This window comes from Electrona antarctica (genome assembly GCF_951216825.1).
Source record: "Electrona antarctica genome assembly, chromosome: 6".
Classification (NCBI taxonomy): Eukaryota; Metazoa; Chordata; class Actinopteri; order Myctophiformes; family Myctophidae; genus Electrona; species Electrona antarctica.
The window spans coordinates 8105931-8125159 of record NC_136811.1 but is presented as its reverse complement, the minus strand read 5'-3'; the positions used below and the strand labels follow the sequence as shown (position 1 = coordinate 8125159).

General features: G+C 41.4%; 1 protein-coding gene across 1 annotated transcript; it reads right to left on the bottom strand.

The window, feature by feature from the left end:
- Positions 1-13368: 13368 nt before the first annotated feature.
- Positions 13369-14784, bottom strand: LOC306924918 (E3 ubiquitin-protein ligase TRIM35-like; the record flags this gene model as incomplete). Its single annotated transcript, XM_079503600.1, has 1 exon — positions 13369-14784. One exon carries the CDS (start codon positions 14782-14784, stop codon positions 13369-13371), a length of 1416 nt encoding a protein of 471 aa, XP_079359726.1.
- Positions 14785-19229: the final 4445 nt, after the last annotated feature.

The following is a 19229-nucleotide window of genomic DNA, read 5'->3' as shown; positions in this document are numbered from 1 at the left end:
TTAGCTGGATAGGTCAGATTGATCATGACTGACCATGCTATTTATAGATGGCAAAATATCTACAGTGGTACATGTGAGAAACTTTTTATTTTATTTTAATTGAACTAGACAACTCACGCTTTAAAATGAGATATTGCATGGCTATGTACGCCCAGCAGAAAAAAAGTTATTTAGAAAATAAAACTTCAACCGGGCATAACTTTTTTTGTTTTCCTAGAAACACTACCCAGTGTAAATGCAGGCTCTTTTAAATGGCTTCCAACACAAAAACTAAACATTTTATCAACTCAGTTTTTTCCTGGAAGCAGACAAGTCAAGCTTTCTCTGAAGGTCTTTCGTTGTCACACATTCACAACAGAGAATTTTCAATAAATCATTCAAAAACGTGATTATGCCATAGAGAAGTCTACCTACTATATAGAAATCCTTGAAACGCTCAAAGAGTTAATTGTAATGTAATCTGAACATTTTAAATGTGTAATTCAAATATTCTCTCCTGCAGGAGATTCAGCAGTTGGGGACGGTGTGACTAGATATTTACTGTCTACAATCTCTTATAGGCTGTTGAATGGATTCCATATTAACATGGGTATGTATCCAGATTTGTTATACAGGAAATATTGTATTAATTTATCTACGTTTTTCATTTATGTATTACATTGAAAAGTTAACTATTTGACATATGTTTTTTATTAATATAATCTAATCTTAAACGAATAAAGGGCTTTCAAGTCGTAACTGACTTTGCTCGAAACTATTTCCATTTCTCCCTTGTTTTCTTCCCCAACATCTTACTTACTTTAGAAAACCACAATTTGCTGAGCTATAAATAAAGGTTAGAGCAGTAAATAATGGAGAGCATTACATTTAAGTTGTAAGCAAATACTTCATTATGATTTTGCAGTTTGGCTCAGTGACGAGTTGTCTTTTAATGAATTCTCAAGTCTGAAAATTAATTTGTCTAGCTTTTAGAATTCAATGTCTTCCATTGTTTGCTTGTGATTTTTGTCTACACAGGTGAAGCAGCTGTGACGAGGCTTTTCGAAGGTGAGCCCGGTCATCTCATCCCATCAACCGATGACGCTCTTGTTGACAGTGACTTCTACCTCATCGCTGGCAGGATGGTGGGACACGGTATCATTCACGGAGGGCCTGGTTTAGCTGGACTGAGTCCAGCTATCATCCACTTCCTTCGGGGTGGGTCACCAGACACCGCGACAATAGTCCTGGAGGACTGTGCGGACCATGAGTTTCGTGAAATCATAAAGCTGGTGAGTAACATTTAATGACACCTTACATTACGCCAACTTTTCCCGGGACTACAACTATCACTAATCAACAGTTAATATATTTCTATTCTATATTACTACTTTTCAATGTTCACTGAAAGATCCTACCATATCACAACATGTTCCTTGCATTTGAAAATGCACTTAATAATTTCAAGAATTCTGATTAATCCCATCGCATTAAATTATGTTTTGTGTTGTATCATTTCGTCAATTCAAAGCTGCAGGGAAAAGACCCGATAACGGAGATCAACAAAGCTAGAATAGCTGAGCTCTGTATATCATGGAGTGTCCCTCCCCTCATTGAAGGCAACAGGATGTGGCTGTTTGAGAGACTTCTTAGACATGCTGTAAGAGCCAAGACTAAGTGAATATCATGAAGGACAACTATTTCATTCAATATCTAGTGCTCACTTATGCAGGTAATCAGCTTGTTGCCAGATTTTATTAGAGAAACGAAGTCTGTGGACACGTACCCAAAAGAATCAACCAGGCTTACCACTTTACATTGGCTATGAGCTTGTAGATCCATTTTTCCAAACCAATTTGACAGGTTTAAACGACTTAAGTCGCCTATTATAAGCAGACATGGCAGCGCTGAACGCCTTGATATATGGCCTCCTCACCCCCTAATCTCCTACGTGCTGTAACCAGTCCTTGCTATATGATCAAGACGTTTTTTATTTTTATTTGTAAATTGACTTGTTTTAACTGCATGAACCCATGTGTTATACTGTAGGTCATGGTTCGAACGTCGCGCCAGTGTAAGCAGTTCCGTAAGGGTTTGAAGGAGACGGGGATATGGCCACTTCTTAAAGCTCGTGCAGATGTTGTGGCACTGCTGTTCCCCGATTGTCCAGAGAGCTACACAGCTCAGGTAATGAAATTACCTGTTTCTATCCACCTTTTTCCTACGTCCTACAGTGCATTGCAATTGAGTGTGCGGCAGTTCCACTTCCACGGGGAGGAGTCGCGGGAGGAGACGAGGAAGGAAGCCTCTTCCCTACGGGGGAGAGGCTTCCCTCCCACATTCCCGCCCCAATTCATGTCTGAATCAATCAATGCACGTCAGTGTTGTTTACTATTCGTTATCGTGAACGTGGGTGGGACAGTGGGAGGCAACAGTCTGGCCATGCGAGCCTGTAAACAGTGTGACGTTACTTCCATTGCTTGACTTATTGGAAATGCTTAAGTGACTTGTTTTGGCTTGTCTACAGATGGTTTTGGACCGCATTGTATGGCCACAGAGCGCAGATGTCCACTATGTGGATGATGAAGACGAGGACTTTGATGTCGAGACCAGATGTCGTCTTGCCGGCTACTTGCGTCAGTTCATTGAGCAAGGTTTGTCATTTTAAAACTATTTTTGTTACCATAAAGACAATCAATTTCAACTAACATTTACAATTCAACAATTTACCTATTGGCTGTATATATTTAGTCTTGTTGGGCATCTTCATTTCGGCATTTTTTTTAAATCATGATTGAGGTCTCGAGACACTTGTTAAACACTCTTTCCCAAACACTGGCGTGGGACCCATTTGTGGGTCACAGAAACAATTTTATGGGTCCCTTCATCTTACATTTTATTATCCCAAAACATTTTCAAATAACTTTCGTTTAAGACTTTCACGAAAATTCCAGAAATTAGTAAAGATGCATTTAAGAGGTAGTGAAAATAGCCAATCTACAAGCTCACAATGTGTGTGAAGCAACATGTTTTGAGCTTGTAGATCTTCTGTCTTCACTAGTTTGGGTCCTGGGCAAACGTCAAATTTGTCTTTTACGTCACAGGCAAAAAAGTTTGGGATCTACTGCTCTAGCAAACACTCTTAGCAATGATTTTTTTTTAAATCAAAATATAGAGCTATTCAACACTTTATTTTAATCAAAGAACCTAACTTGTCCTTCCGAAGTTATGAAATAAAAATGTAGGACCCAACAGGAGTACTAACCTATATTTTCCTTATCCTAGCATCAAGCGACGATCTGAAGAACCTCATCGAATTTTGGAGCGGCTGGCCGGCTCCAATTCCACATGAGCTGAAGTTGGAGTTTGTTAACAGTTCCCTCCCTAAAGCACATACATGCTATGACACTCTAAGCCTTCCTGGGAATTTCACAGACTATAGCACGTTTCAGGAAGGCATGCAAGTCTGCTGTGACTCTGTGAAATTCCCTGGGTTAGGACTGGTATAAAGTATGGAATGGTCTAAGATTCTGTACAAAGACTAAAGTCTGTCATGCAAGCATGACTTTAAAGCAAATTTAACCCATTTTAGCCTGACGTTGAAATTTTAAAATTGTCTTCTAAATCATGACAGTTTTCTGAAATACCTGTTTCTGTATCAGTGCTGCTCAATATTTCGCGTCAAGGACCCCCATAATTATATCAAATTGGCCGCGACCCCTAATCTGAAAATATGTTGTTTCAGAGACCTACCCACAAGCAAAGATTTGAGTTAAAATCGTTCACTCTGTAACATTATATATTCAAAGATTTGAGGTACATTTTCCAAAAATAGCAGACCTACAAGCACCACCACTTTACAAATAAGAAGCACTTTGGTATTCTAAATGTTTTTGTTGTTCTAGAGCCACCTAAGTGTCATTGGTCACAGAGCCACTTTATTGATGTTTACACTTGTACGTTTGTACAATTACAGAGCCACAACTGTTTTGTTGCAGTAGTTATGTACACGGGTGGCTATTCATGCTTGTTTTTGAAATGTGTACATTTAATACAGTTTTGTATTTGCATTTTGCAATGTTTTATATTATCTTGTATGCCCAATTATACAGCAAATTGCAAGTAAGGGTTATGTTAAGCTTAAATATGTGCAATGTTTCTGCAGCTAGTATTTTATTTTTTGGTGCATATTACAGTGTTGGGAGATAAATGTGTGAAGACTGGCTTTACAATAGATCTGCCTCAATGAATGTTTCCAGAATGCTATGGGAAAATAGACAGGCGATATGTTTAGTAGCTCTACCTCTTATGTATGTGTCAAGCAATACATATTGAAATCGCGTTTTTGATCAAATATTGTCATTGATCTCTAAATCTGTTCGGTTGGATAAATGGTGCATTTATGGATAAGCAAATTCTTTACTAGTGTTGGATTAATTCCATTGGGAGTAAATAAAAGCGTGAAGAATGCACAAGTGTTTCCATGGCATTACTTTTATTTGTTACACGTTATGACCACTGTACTGGGAGGGACTCAACAAACTGTAAAACTGCAAGATAAATGTCCATTCCAAATGACTGTGATAGTCCCATTGGATCAATTGTTGCTCTCAGTTCACCCATTTGCTCTTCAGTAAGAGGACTCTCGATCTGCGGTACAATAATGCCGGCTTCCTCTCCAGCAATGAGGCTGTCTTCCCAGTCAATGTGGGGAATATGCAGTTCCTAAACCAGATGAGATTTAATAACAGTTAATTACTCATAAATGTGTTGTGAACACAAAGGAGCCCTATACAGAGAGACTGCAGGTTTTAAATAAGCCTTTCTATTTGCGTGGACCTCCCCAAGTGTAGCTTACATGTGTGCTATATTAGGTTATCACGCCAGTGGCTCAAAAGTGAAGCAAAATGAGTTGCATCATCTGATGGCAATTGCAGGAATCAGTTGGTTTGGGTTTGGCATCATAAAGGTGCAAATATGCTATTAGAAAAAATGAATAACCTCTAGATTGTCCGGCTCAGGGACAGGATGCTGCATTTGTCCAATTTCCCACAGTTGATTGGGTGTCATGTTTCCTTCTGAACTCAATGGATGGTCATCCCAACCGGCATGGAACACATCAAGGGATGCTTGGAGACGAGGAAGGAACGCATAATGGCAGCAGAATAGGTGGCAGCTGTTATTGAGGGCCTCCTCTAAGGTGTACAAGACGTCATAGTATGTGTGGGTGACAGCCATCCAGACATCTCGCCACAACCTTTCAATGCTTAAGTGGACAAACACATGACAAATATTTGGTGTAGGCAACAAATTGACATACTTGGTAATGCTGTAAAATCCCACAAGCAGAGAGCAGCCGAAACATGTCATAAGACAATGATATTGAAATAGGCATGCATAGAAAGTAGGAGGTGTGGTGGTTGGTTTAGTGCAGGGGTTGGCAACTTTGAGGATGAAGAGGGCCAATCTACAAGCTCAAAATGTGTCACAGTGCGACTCGTTTTGAGCTTGCAGATCTGCAATTTTGCTATTATCTAATTGGAAACTTTTATCCTTGAATGTTTTTAATTGAAATCCTGAAAAGTAACACTTTTATTTAATTTAGAATGCATTTAGTTATACCTATTTTAACTTTATGAACTTGAAATTATGAACAGAAATACATTGGACATAAAGACAATACATATTGAATAGCTACTGATATAGACGGAAGTAATTAAACAGGGCCATGTTTGCATGTTTGGAATTGTAACGGGTAAAATCCATATATATATCAGTATTATGATATTAACCTGCGGGCCACATGAAGTGAAGTTGTGGACCGCATGTGGCTCCCGGGCCGCCAATTGCCCATGGTTTAGTGGGAGCTTGCAGGTGGGCATGTATGTATGTGGGTATGTTTATGCTGTGGCAGGATTAGGCAAGCAGAAGCAGTTATAAAGAGCACTTCATGACAGTTGCTGCGGCAGGTGAGCTGATAGAAGGCTTGGCAGGACATCAGCTGATGCTCCATCTTGTCCTAGCAGAACCAACTATGCTCTAATAAACGAAATCTGCATTTTAACTTGTGTAACGATACCTACCGCTGATTGTGGACACTCTTGCCAGCAATAAAGCTCCCCACATTGGTCCCCCAGACAGTGAACATAAGCCTTGCAACATCCACATTCTCAACACCTTGGTCCCCACGAACTCTGAAGTGAGAAAAAATAACAACCAACAAAATCAGTCATGATTCCAGGCGTAGCATAATTATATAAAACCATTGTAGTAAGATACCAATATACTGAAAGATTATAATTTAAAAATCCATATCTACCTGAGAGGAAAACCAAACTTTTGCACAGCCTGCTCAAAAAAAGCCAGTGTGGTAATGGCCAAATTGTTGTTTGCAGCTCCCAAATACATGATCTGGAAAAAGATCAAATAAAAGAAACTGCACCAATTCTGCTTTTTGTCATCCCTGGACATTCATCAACAATTGTATGCTATTCTCGCAGTAAAATGTACAATGCTTGCAAATACATAGTCTGTTAACCTTTCTTGAAAAGCCATCGACTCCACCAAAGATTACCATATTGTATCTGAGGAAAAGTGAAGAAAATATTTAAAAAAAATATATATTAAAAACATTTTTTTTTTTGCATGTGCCCATGGAGACTTGAATTAAGGGATATTTTCTTGTTTAAAAAAAAAATCTTCCCATCGATGATGTCACTGGTTAACGGGTTTCTGAACTATGAGACACATACCAAGAAAAGCAGACTAAAGCAGTTGACAATAAAGTTACCTGAGAATGACCCGCATCGAGGGGAATTAAGAGACTGCTCTTTCCCAGGCCAGCCTGCTGAAGTGACTCACAACTCTTTGGAGTTACTGTGGTTGGCCCAGGGAGGGCACAGACAGACATGGTTATGGTGTTTACGGCTCCATAACCACCTTTCCTGAAAAAATTGAATGTCCTAGGGAAGGAGATTTCAGCATTAGAACATGCAATCACAGCATGCATTATGCAGTCATTAGGAAACAATGTGATATTAATTTAAATATTACATGAACTAACTTGGCCATCTTGTCCTCCACCGATTGTGGAGATTCCTTCAGCGGAAACGCTCCCACGGGTCTCGGACGAAATGCCGCTGAATCGGTTGCCGGCCTCTGCCCAGCAGTAGGCGCAGGCAGGGGTCTCTGGGGTTCAGATACACCTTCCTCCAGTGTAGTTGCTATCAGACTGTAGAGCCCTCTGAGGGTTTCTTTCATTTTCTGATGAGAGAGCATCACAAACAATAAATGAACTAAAAGACTGCAAACTCTAGTGTCCATTTGTACAATTTAGGCATTTAGCAGACACTCTTAATCCAGAGCAATTTACATGAAGCAAGGCAAAGACATGAAACATCAAATGCAGAGACAATGCCTCTAAGACTTTAGGTAAACAATGCATCAGTCTTAATAGAGCAAGTCTGTAGTAGTACCTAGGCATGATGTCACATGATGGCAACACGCAACATTAGTTTTATCATATTTCATAGGGAATTATACCATTAAGCCAAGGGCTTGGATGGATGCATACACATTAATTACGTCAATTACATCAGCAGAAGTAAAGTGTTGAAAACAATAATTTATCTCGAGTGTAAAATGAAACCAAATGGAACCTTACAGATCTTTAACTCCCCATCATTTAGCTGGGGACCACCTGGTCATACTAGTTTTTTTTTTACACATCTATTCTTGAACCCAACACAATACATTTCCTATCACAAACACATAAAACCCTCGGATTGTCAGCAACTATATGGTTTGCCACACTACTGTATGTCAGTGTTTCTCAAACTTTAAAACCCCCCTCAACTCAAAACAGTGTGGTCCATTTGGTTCCATTTGTAGGCTATATTGCCAAGAGTTAGACTTCCATGGATCAACTGTCTGATCGCTACAAGTAACTAAAAGCAGACAAATGCATCAGTAAACTACCAGTAATACTATTTGATATAAAAAAACAAAACTAGGGATTGATAGAGGAATTCGTTTTTTATTATCAACACATCCCAACATTAGCATTAGCATTAGCATATAGTTTCACCCTAGACCTACAGAGCAACAAACAAGAGCAAACAAACGGCTTCATTATCAAACAACAACTATCACCCATTAAAAGGTTGTCTTTCTGCAACTGACTACTCGAATCATTCAATTAAACATTAATGTGCATTAAAGTTTACCTCCGTGTCTGCCATTGCTTGGTGTTCCTCCTCAGAGATGGGAAGCCGGTTCCCTTAACAACCGGAGGCTCCGCCCCCATTCCCTGATTGGTCCATTTACGTACGTCTTATTCCCATGGTAGAATACTGCCAAAATGACTCCTATATTGAGATGGTCGTAATGAGTGATACGTGACTTTAATGATGGGCGTAATATCAGAAATGGATGGGCGTAATGGATGAAACGTACCTAGTAGTAAGAAATGGATGGGCGTAATGGATGAAACGTACCTACGTACTTATGAATTCATTAGTCGTGATTTTTTATTCGTAATTTTAGGAACTGTAAATTACGTGTGAATTGGATTACAATGGGACAAATAACACGTAGGTCCTTCTAAAGACGTACGTTTCTGTAAAAGTACGTACGTATGAGATTCTATGGTGAAGTGTAATTACGACGCAGGTTGTAAAACTACGCAGATAAATATGGCATTAAATTCACCCCATAGGACTCCTCCACCATTTACCACGCTATCGTCTGCTACGTTAGTTGACAGAGTAAATTGTTTAAACAGCCAACGCTGGCCACTACACGGCTAATATCGCTAGCCAAACGCTAGTAGCCAAGCACCAGAGCGCGCTCATTGTACACCACGCGTCGCTCGCTTAATAATCATTAATTTCTGTATCAATACATAACGTGGTAAATGTTCATAAGCACACAATTGTACAAAATGCTTTTTACACTTGACTTATCTCCAGACTCCAGAGTCCTCAGTCCTGCAGCCCCACAATGCCATATGCCAGTCTAGCCTTAAAATCTACATTTATATGTTATTCAATATATTACTTTAGCACAAAATATAGGCTTTTCTAAAACAAGCCCTCATTCAAAAGTTATGTAAGTAATTAAGTAAATGTTATTTATAAAGCACCTTTTGAAACAAAGTTAGAAGGTGCTGAACAATTTGCACAGTATAAACAATAGAAGAAAATTAAAAACAAGGAACATATCACGCAGTTGTGACTAGCAGAACAAAAACAAACAAGGCAGAACAGAAACAGGCCTATAACAATGAATGTAGGCTATTTAAGAATAACTGTTCTGAACCAATGTTCGCCTTTAAATTAAATTAATGTAATCATCCTTAACCTTTAAGCTAAAATAATGATGACCGGGGACTTAAAATCATTGTTTTAATTGATGGCCTTCATGCCCTGGCACTTGGCCTTGTGCCCTCAAAAAGTTGACCACACTAAAGGCCAAGTGGCCTTGCCCCTAAAAGGATGAAATTCCAGGCCTGGGCACCACTCTACATGCTGTGTCTTAGGGCTGGGCTCTAGAAGACAGTTGGAAATGTAAAGAACATCATGTGAATGAAAAGAATAGTTTGGAAATCAATATCTTCATCCCAAAATAATATAAGGATGACCCTATTTGCATTGGTTCTGCAATGCAGTTCTTTGTTAAATGTCTGAAATGTTTCTACCCCGTTTTAGCAAACGTTTTGGTGATGATTGATGAATACAGGATTGATTCTACCTATACTTAATCTGTTCACATGTTTTGTTATCCTTTTAGCACAATTGTTTAATCGTACCACTGTACTATTTGCAAACTGATTAAGTATTCAATCATCAATCAATCAATCAATCAATCAATCAATCAAAAGTAGATTAAACTAGAAAAAGTGCCCTTCTGGGCACAGGTCTCCACCAGGAGGATAGGAATGTTCAGGAGTAATATGAACATGTTTTTTGTTTGTTTGTTCCAATGCCAATCAGGATGGAATATGGGAAATGGTGCAGATCCGTTTTGATCGCACGCACGCACGCACACACAATCCACCTGTTGGTGGTGCTATAACAGGCCAATGTGAAATGGTTGGGCTATATTCCTCAGCCTAGTAGGAAAGTGCGTGAAAGATTTCACGTCAAATTGCACGCTGTGTTCATGATTTGAGGCTTTTTGTTCAAAACGGGCCAATCCTGCAAAATTTGAAAGCCAATATGTTAGCCAATTAGGATGGAATATAAAATATCTGACAGATCCGTCTTGAGTACATGACTATGGAGATACTGTGTAACGATTTGCGGGATTTTTGGACAAAATCCAGAGGATTTATAGTGACTCATAGGAATTTTGACAACCATGTATAGTCTGGTGACCACCGGAGAGACGGGTGACAGCCGGAATGTAGACGGCACCCGGGTGAGCAGTATGGGTTAGCGCCCCAGCCTGTGTCCTCCGTGAGGAGGAAGCCACACAACCCTCGGTGAGGCCTTTGGGAGGGCCATGCAAGCAGCAAGCGGAACCGCAGCACCATGTCCCTGCGGAACCATTGCCCACCACTCCTGAATGAACTGTCTGGTGCTGGGACTCTGGTGTAACGCACAGGTCCTGATCCTGGTGAGAGCAGGAGTGGACCTGGTGAGACGTAGGAGGGGCCCGGACAGGAGACAACCCACAGAGCCTAGTCCCTCCATGCGCCAGAAGTGTACCTCCCAGCCCTGGCAGAGTAGTTCTGGAGTAGTTCCAACGGATTGTGTGCCCCTGGTTTTTCCCTAGTGGGACTGATTGAGGGTAGCTACTGGGACGTAAGTCGGGACTTGATCACTCCCAGCTGGGTCGCCTGAGTGAGGGGTATGATGTTGAGAGACCCAAAACCCTGTTGACCTCAGTCAGGATACATCACTGAGGATACGTCCCAGGTGCATCCACGCAATGTTTGTTTTTTTTGCACCACTCAGTTCACACAGGTGTGATTTTTTAGTTATATCCAAAAATGTGTTTTACAAAAGTCGTCCTCCTGGTGGCGCTCTAAAAGGCAGAAATATGCATGTCAAAGGTTTGTCCTTGGCCTCTAGGGAGTGTGCATGCAACATTTCACGCAGATTGGTGCAGTTACAGGGCCGGTTGCAGGATGAAATGACTGAGGGGTCAATTGAGATTTTTGAGGGGACAGGAAAAAAATCATATTGCGTTGTTAAATCAAGCAGGCAGTGTCAGTTGTCCTACCCCAACTGACAGTTATCCTACCCCTTAGATAGCACTTTTAGACTTAGATAGCATTTGAAACAGACTTATAGCATGTCATGTAGACAGCACAATAATTGCATTGTATGTAGTCATAGCACATCATAGTACATATGTATAGCATAGTATAGTATATATGTATAGTTTATATGTATAGTGTCATTATATAGATATGTTCTAGTTACGTTCTTAGCTTACGCATGTTTCATGATAAATGCATTTTATATATGTGATGTATTCCCATGCTTTTGTTCTTGCCTATAATGTAAATCGCTCTGGATTAGGAGCGTCTGCTAAATGCCTAAATTGTAATTGTAAATTGTTGTAGGACTCAGGTGGTCCTATGCAATATTTGAATGATAGTGCTGGCCCGCCAGGGGGGGTCCGGGGGGGGGGCTTGCCCCCCTGGGCTCCAGATATACTTTTTTTAATTTGCGATAAATGCTTCAATCTGGTGCACTTTGAGATAAAAATTAAGAGGCTAGATCTATAAAGAACTACACAAATCATATTAGATTATTATCATCTTTACTGTGCTATTATTGCCATTTTCCAACATCAGCAGTAGGCTACAAAACAAAACATTGGATAGGGCAGGGGTGGGCAACTTTGATGATGGAGAGGGCCACTATATATCAAAGTCACTTCAGAGGGCCACAATGCATATAGTCAAAATAGCTGATCTACAAGCTCAAAACGTGTTGCAGTGCGATGCGTTTTGAGCTTGTAGATCTGCTTTTTTGCTATTTTTTAAATTGGTATCCTGAATTATTTTCACCTACTTTATGATTATGAACTGAAATGCAAATACATTGGACATAAAAAAAGACTAGTACTAGTCATTAAGCTACTGAAGTAATTAAAGCAGGTCATGTTTGGAATTGTAACAGCTGAAATCAATAACATATCATTATTCCATTAACCTGCAGGCCGCATTAAGTGAACTGAGTCTGTGCTCAGAGAATACATTATTCAGCGTGTCCACAATAGTCCACAGCCCACTCTCTCTGATCCACTGCATCAATGGCACCCCTCCCCCCCAATGGCAGGAACGCCCCCCCAATGGCACCCCTCCCCCCCAATGGCAGGAACGCCCCCCAATGGCAGACAATCATGTCAGACACATACATTCAGTTGAACCGAATTAACATGTGTTGAAATTCCTGTGCCTTTTGTAGGGGTCAAGGAGGTCGGGTTGAGGGGTCAAGTACCCCCTTTGACGCCTTGTGGCCTGTTCATTTATAGGTAAAAATGGTGAAAAGCTGCCTCATGGTGGCGCTATAACAGGCCATTCTGGAAAATTTGGGGCAGAGGTTCATCGTTGACATCCAGTGTGCGCAAAGTTTGGCATCGACCAGGTTAAGATTGATTGAACGGCGACTGTGCCATTTTTGCCTAGCCAAAGCATGCCTACCTCGGTATTTTGTCCGGGAATAGGCTAAAAATAGAAAAAATAAATAAATAAATCACGGGCACGCGGGCAACGTCGCCTCCCCACGCTCATACCCCCCACCTTCAGATACCCTGACCAGTGGGCGTCTTTACAATAGTGCCCTTTTAAAACAATATGTAGCTATTGTTTTAAAGTGAAAGATTGCACACACTCTGCCATAAGACTTCTAGTCTATAGAATCGTGAACACCCACAACCATGAAACACCTTACACCGACTTCATATAATCTTTCTAGGCCTATAATATATAGTCACAATTTGGAGACTGACTGGATGAGTTTTTTAAAAAAGCTAGTAGTAAATTTGAAACCAATAGTGCTTTGCTTTAAAAGAACTGAACAACAGACACAAATTGCACAATAGATATATGTTTATTTGAATTAAACATATTTCATCATTACAGTGTTGTTTAGAAGTCAGACCAAAAATAATCATAATTGAATTATTTTTGTAGCATGACAAGATATTGACAACGTGAACAATAGCAATAAAACCTTTTGACATTTATGCATAATGGTACAGTGATTAGAAGACCAATTACACTGAATTCGACATTATTTACAATAGAGCTAATTAAATACATGCTAATCTTCCTTTAGGCTCTCGTCATTTTTGATGCACGACAAATTGTATTTGGCATTACATTATTTAAATAACGCTCAATATAAAACAACGATGGCTTTTATATTATTGTTAGTCATCAACATCATTGTTCGAGACAATGACCTTCCCTGGTAGCATTTTCATAGTAGCAGTAGCGCTGATGAATGGAAAGAGAGTATCAGTGAAAGTGTGCGTGAACGTTTGTATGTGCGTGTTGGTGTCGGGATCAGAGAACGACAGCTTTCCTCTGTCGCAGTCCAGCTGGACTCTGATCCTACGAGGACTCTGCTTCCACAGGAGATTCGTTGTGGACCCCGGCGAGGCCATCGAGGATGCATCCGAGTTTATTTTCCAGAACGAACCGCCACAGCGTCCTTTCCTCTCGAAGGAGTCCGCTATCACACCCATGGACCAGTGCTTGCTGTCTCCCACGTCGACGTCCCAGCTGTGAGTCCCTGAGGTAAAGCCCTCGGAGCCCAGGATGATGTGCAAGTTCTCAAACCTCTCTGGGTTGGCAGGAACCGCAAGCCACTGTCTTCCGATGTTCACGCAGGTCAGATCAACATCGAGGACGTGTCCTGGTTTGGCGGTGTTGGGGTCCAGAATGACGGGACTGTAGGAGACAATGTCCTTCATCTTGTCCCAGACTCTGTAGGTCAGGTTGCCCAGGTGTTTGGCCTCGTCTATCAGCGCTCCCGAGACCAGCTGCGGGTCCTGCAGGGTGATCTGGACTATTTCCATTGTGATCTTGTAGTTCTGCAGGAATGCGCTGTGTTCAGCTCTCAGCTCCTCCTCCATGGCTGTGATTGTGCATGAAAGGGTTGATATGTCTCTGTTCAGACCCTCAATCTTCTCCTTCATCATCTGACTCTTCTGCTCCTCTTCCTCTCTCAGTGCGACGATTCTAGCCTCCTCTTCCAATCGTAGAAACTGATGCAGCTTTCTAAACTGTCCCTCGATCCTGCTCTTTGTGTACTGGGCCTGCCCCTTAATGTATTGTGCCGTCTGCGCATATTGACTCCTAACATCATTAAATACCTTCATTTTCTTCTGCAAACGTGTCAGGGATTTCTGGACTTCCTCCTTGTAGTCCAGTGCACCTTCATCGATGGGTTTGAAACTGTGGTTGGTGTGTTTCTCTGAATGAAGACACACAAAACACACTGGCTGTTGACATTCCAGGCAGCAGAGCTTGAGTTTCTCGGCATGCACATTGCAGAGAAGCTCAGACCCTGGTGAAGTCCTCTGACGTTTTGAAGCTCTCTGACGTCTCTCCTGTGTGAAGGCCTCACACAAGTTCCTCAAGGCCCGGTTACAGGGTGGCTGATCCAACGAAGATATTTCCTTGCAAACTGGACATAACCTTGTTTGCTTCTCTCTCCACCACGTGTGCAGACAGCCCTTGCAGAAGCTGTGGCTGCATAACAGGACAACGGGATCTACAAAGATGTCACGACACACAGGACAGGAAAAATCCTCTTCTGAAAGAGACAACTGGTAAGCCATTACGTCTCTCTGTGAAACTATACAATCACCCTGATCAAGACAGCTAGGAAATCAGCCAGTCCGTGGCGGTAACACTCCCTTCTCCTGATAGAATGTTCCCTGAAGTTGACTTTCAGTTAATCCAGGTTCTTGTTCAAGTGAACAGCAGTCTTGGTCTGTATTCCCTCCTGTATAGCAGCAGTGGAAAGAAAGGCAGTCCTCTCTCACATGGAAGAAGTTGTGTGTGTGCTTGGTCTGAACTGAAGGTCAATCTTTTATTGTCTCAGATGAGTCTGGGTAATGGGCGGAGCTTTGACATGCAAATCTCTCTCACTCTCTCTCTCACACACACCCACCCACCCACACACACACATGCGGTGCGGACGAGTCTAGGCGTGTCAACACTCAACAGCCATTCATTAAATCACCTTAAGTATCACGTCTGGGCGTGCCTGTGTGTGTCTATTTCGGTATCAACGCTGAAAGTATCCATGGTATCAATACTGGTATACGGATACTGCATTCATTTTGTGTTTCAACGTATTGGAAACAATATGGTTAATTTGGTTAATGAAACCACCTTAGCCACACCTAAGCTGCTGATTTAAAAAAACACAACTTAAAAGTTAAAGTGAAAATTGTAATTACAATGCAAGTTTTGCGACTTAAACCACATACAGTACTAGCCTACTACACTGTATGCTATTTTCAGCCTATACTGTTTAGTATTTAGTATCATTAGTAAACACAAACAGTAGGTTTTCACTTCGGACATACCAAGCTTTCGGACATATTAAAAAAAGTAATGTGGCATAATGTACTGTATGGTATGTGATTTTGGGCGCATTCCTGAATTTAGTATGTATTTCTCATATTGTTTTGCAGATCCTAAGCTTTCGGATATCATGGTAATAATGCATTATGTATTGTTATACATGTGAAATGTCCGAAATAAGCGAAACTAAACTAAACTAAACTAAAAAATAATTTGGCATGCTAAATAGTTCATTTAATGTTAGTATGTGATTTTGGATACAGCCATGCTCTTCTTGCACAATATACAAAACTATTAAATAGTTTGAATGTAAAATCATGCCAACTAATTTAGTTGATACACCGATATATTATATTGAGAATTGAAGTTTAATTTGCTGACATGAATTGACATTTTTGCCATCATTCCTATTCTAACAATATTTAATTAATATTGAATAGACTATAGGTGCTCAAAATGAATTAAGATATGCAAAAAAGAAAAGAAAAAAAAGAAAAGGTATTCTTTTGAGAATGCTTGCAACTGTTGGCCAATATTCTGTGACCGCTTGCAGTCGCCAATGCTGATTGATTGATTGATTAATTGACTGATTGATTGATTGAAATTGTATTCACAATCAATCAAACCCAAAATACATTAGAATTTGACGACTGGATAACCCAACACTGTATAGCCTGCTTTTCAGACTCATGAAGGAAATTGACCCCATGTTTTGAATATTGTGTATATTTGACTTGAATCATTTACATAAATTGTGAAGCATATGACTGATATCACATACTTCCATGAGGGACAGGGATGACCTTGCCGCCCGCCACGCGGCCGTCCGTTCGCGGGGCAGGAGTGGATAGTAACTAATGTGTAATAGCAGAGCTTTATTTATCTGTTATTGCAGTGCAGTACTGCCACCATTTGGTGGCCGGTCATACTGGTGCAGTGATTGTGTGCTGGCCTCAACTCAAAGTGGACCTATCAAGCTACAGTATGCTGCCTCGATCCACTTGGCCGGTAGCCTCGGTCGGTCCCAGCCTTACTCATCTTCTGCGAAGAGAAGATATATTGTGCCCAGGGTGCTTGGCCGGACATTGGCCGTGGTTACATGAGGGCTCTTCATTCAGAATAAATACTTCTGAATAAAATAATTCAGAAGTAATATTTTTTTGCTACGAGTTTCTATTATAATTAGAGTAATGTTAACACCATGGCATAGACACATACAAAACAGATGTTTTTGAGTGGTGCAACCACTCCCTTACGGAGCTATGTGTGTGGGTGGCTGGCTGGGTGCGTCTGAGCACGAAAACAGCATGGTTGTTTTTCACCACCTGTGCGCAACCTAACAAACACACACGCACATATTAACTGTATATATGGTGATTTCGGGTGTGCCAGTATAGTACAGTGACATACTGGCACACCCCCGGGCACACCCCCCCGGGGACCTCCACACGGAGTTGCACCACTCACTTCACACGGCACTCAATTATTATCGTGGCACCCCTCTACATTCTGTGTCTTAGGGCTGGGCTCTAGAAGACAGTTGGAAATGTAAAGGACATCATGTGAATGAAAAGAATAGTTTGGAAATCAATATCTTCATCCCAAAATAATATAAGGATGACCCTATTTGCATTGGTTCTGCAATGCAGTTCTTTGTTAAATCTCTGAAATGTTTCTACCCTGTTTTAGCAAACGTTTTGGTGATGATTGATGAATACAGGATTGATTCTACCTATACTTAATCTGTTCACATTTTTTGTTATCCTTTTAGCACAATTGTTTAATCGTACCACTGTACTATTTGCAAACTGATTAAGTATTCAATCAATCAATCAATCAATCAATCAATCAATCAATCAATCAATCAAAAGTAGATTAAACTAGAAAAAGTGCCCTTCTGGGCACAGGTCTCCACCAGGAGGATAGGAATATGTTCAGAGGTAATATAAACATGTTTTTTGTTTGTTTGTTCCAATGCCAATCAGGATGGAATATGGGAAATGGTGCAGATCCGTGTTGATCGCACGCACGCACGCACGCACGCACGCACGCACGCACGCACGCACGCACGCACGCACGCACGCACGCATGCACAATCCACCTGTTGGTGGCGCTATAACAGGCCAATGTGAAATGGGTGGGCTATATTCCTCAGTCTAGTAGGAAAGTGCGTGAAAGATTTCACATCAAATTGCACGCTGTGTTCATGATTTGAGGCTTTTTGTTCAAAACGGGCCAATCCTGCAAAATTTGAAAGCCAATATGTTAGCCAATTAGGATGGAATATAAAATATCTGACAGATCCGTCTTGAGTACATGACTATGGAGATACTGTGTAATGATTTGGACAAAATCCGGTGGATTTATAGTGACTCATAGGAATAGACTATGTGACAAGTTTGACAACCAGGTATAGTCTGGTGACCACCGGAGAGACGGGTGACAGCCGGAATGTAGACGGCACCCCGGTGAGCAGTATGGGTTAGCGCCCCAGCCTGTGTCCTCCGTGAGGAGGAAGCCCAACAACCCTCGGTGAGGCCTTTGGGAGGGCCATGCAAGCAGCAAGCGGAACCACAGCACCATGTCCCTGCGAAACCATTGCCCACCACTCCTGAATGAACTGTCTGGTGCTGGGACTCTGGTGTAACGCACAGGTCCTGATCCTGGTGAGAGCAGGAGTGGACCTGGTGAGACGTAGGAGGGGCCCGGACAGGAGACAACCCACAGAGCCTAGTCCCTCCATGCGCCAGAAGTGTACCTCCCAGCCCTGGCAGAGTAGTTCTGGAGTAGTTCCAACGGATTGTGTGCCCCTGGTTTTTCCCTAGTGGGACTGATTGAGGGTAGCTACTGGGACGTAAGTCGGGACTTGATCACTCCCGGCTGGGTCGCCTGAGTGAGGGGTAGGATGTTGAGAGACCCAAAACCCCGTTGACCTCAGGATACATCACTGAGGATACGTCCCAGGTGCATCCATGCAATGTTTGTTTGTTTTAGTGGTGCAACCACTCCAAGGAACAGCAATGTCCGTGTTCAACTATATGTGTGACTATGTGTGTGACTATGTTTGTGTGACGTGAATGAGCACCAGTACCAATGAGTACCAAAAGTGGTGCTGTTGTGCCAGAAACAGAGAGAGAGAGATAGTGCTGCACTGTTGCCTGCTAATGAGAGAGAGAGCGAGAGAGAGAGTGGGGTGGGGGGGGGGGGGGGGGGGGAGGATTTGCACCACTCAGTTCACACAGGTGTGATTTTTTAGTTATATCCAAAAATGTGTTTTACAAAAGTCGTCCTCCTGGTGGCGCTCTAAAAGGCAGAAATATGCATGTCAAAGGTTTGTCCTTGGCCTCTAGGGAGTGTGCATGCAACATTTCACGCAGATTGGTGCAGTTACAGGGCCGGCTGCAGGATGAAATGACAATTTCATTTGAGATTTTTGAGGGGGCAAAAAAAAAATCATATTGCGTTGTTAAATCAAGCAGGCAGTGTCAGTTGTCCTACCCCAACTGACAGTTATCCTACCCCTTAGATAGCACTTTTAGACTTAGATAGCATTTGAAACAGACTTATAGCATGTCATGTAGACAGCACAATAATTGCATTGTATGTAGTCATAGCACATCATAGTACATATGTATAGCATAGTATAGTATATATGTATAGTTTATATGTATAGTGTCATTATATAGATATG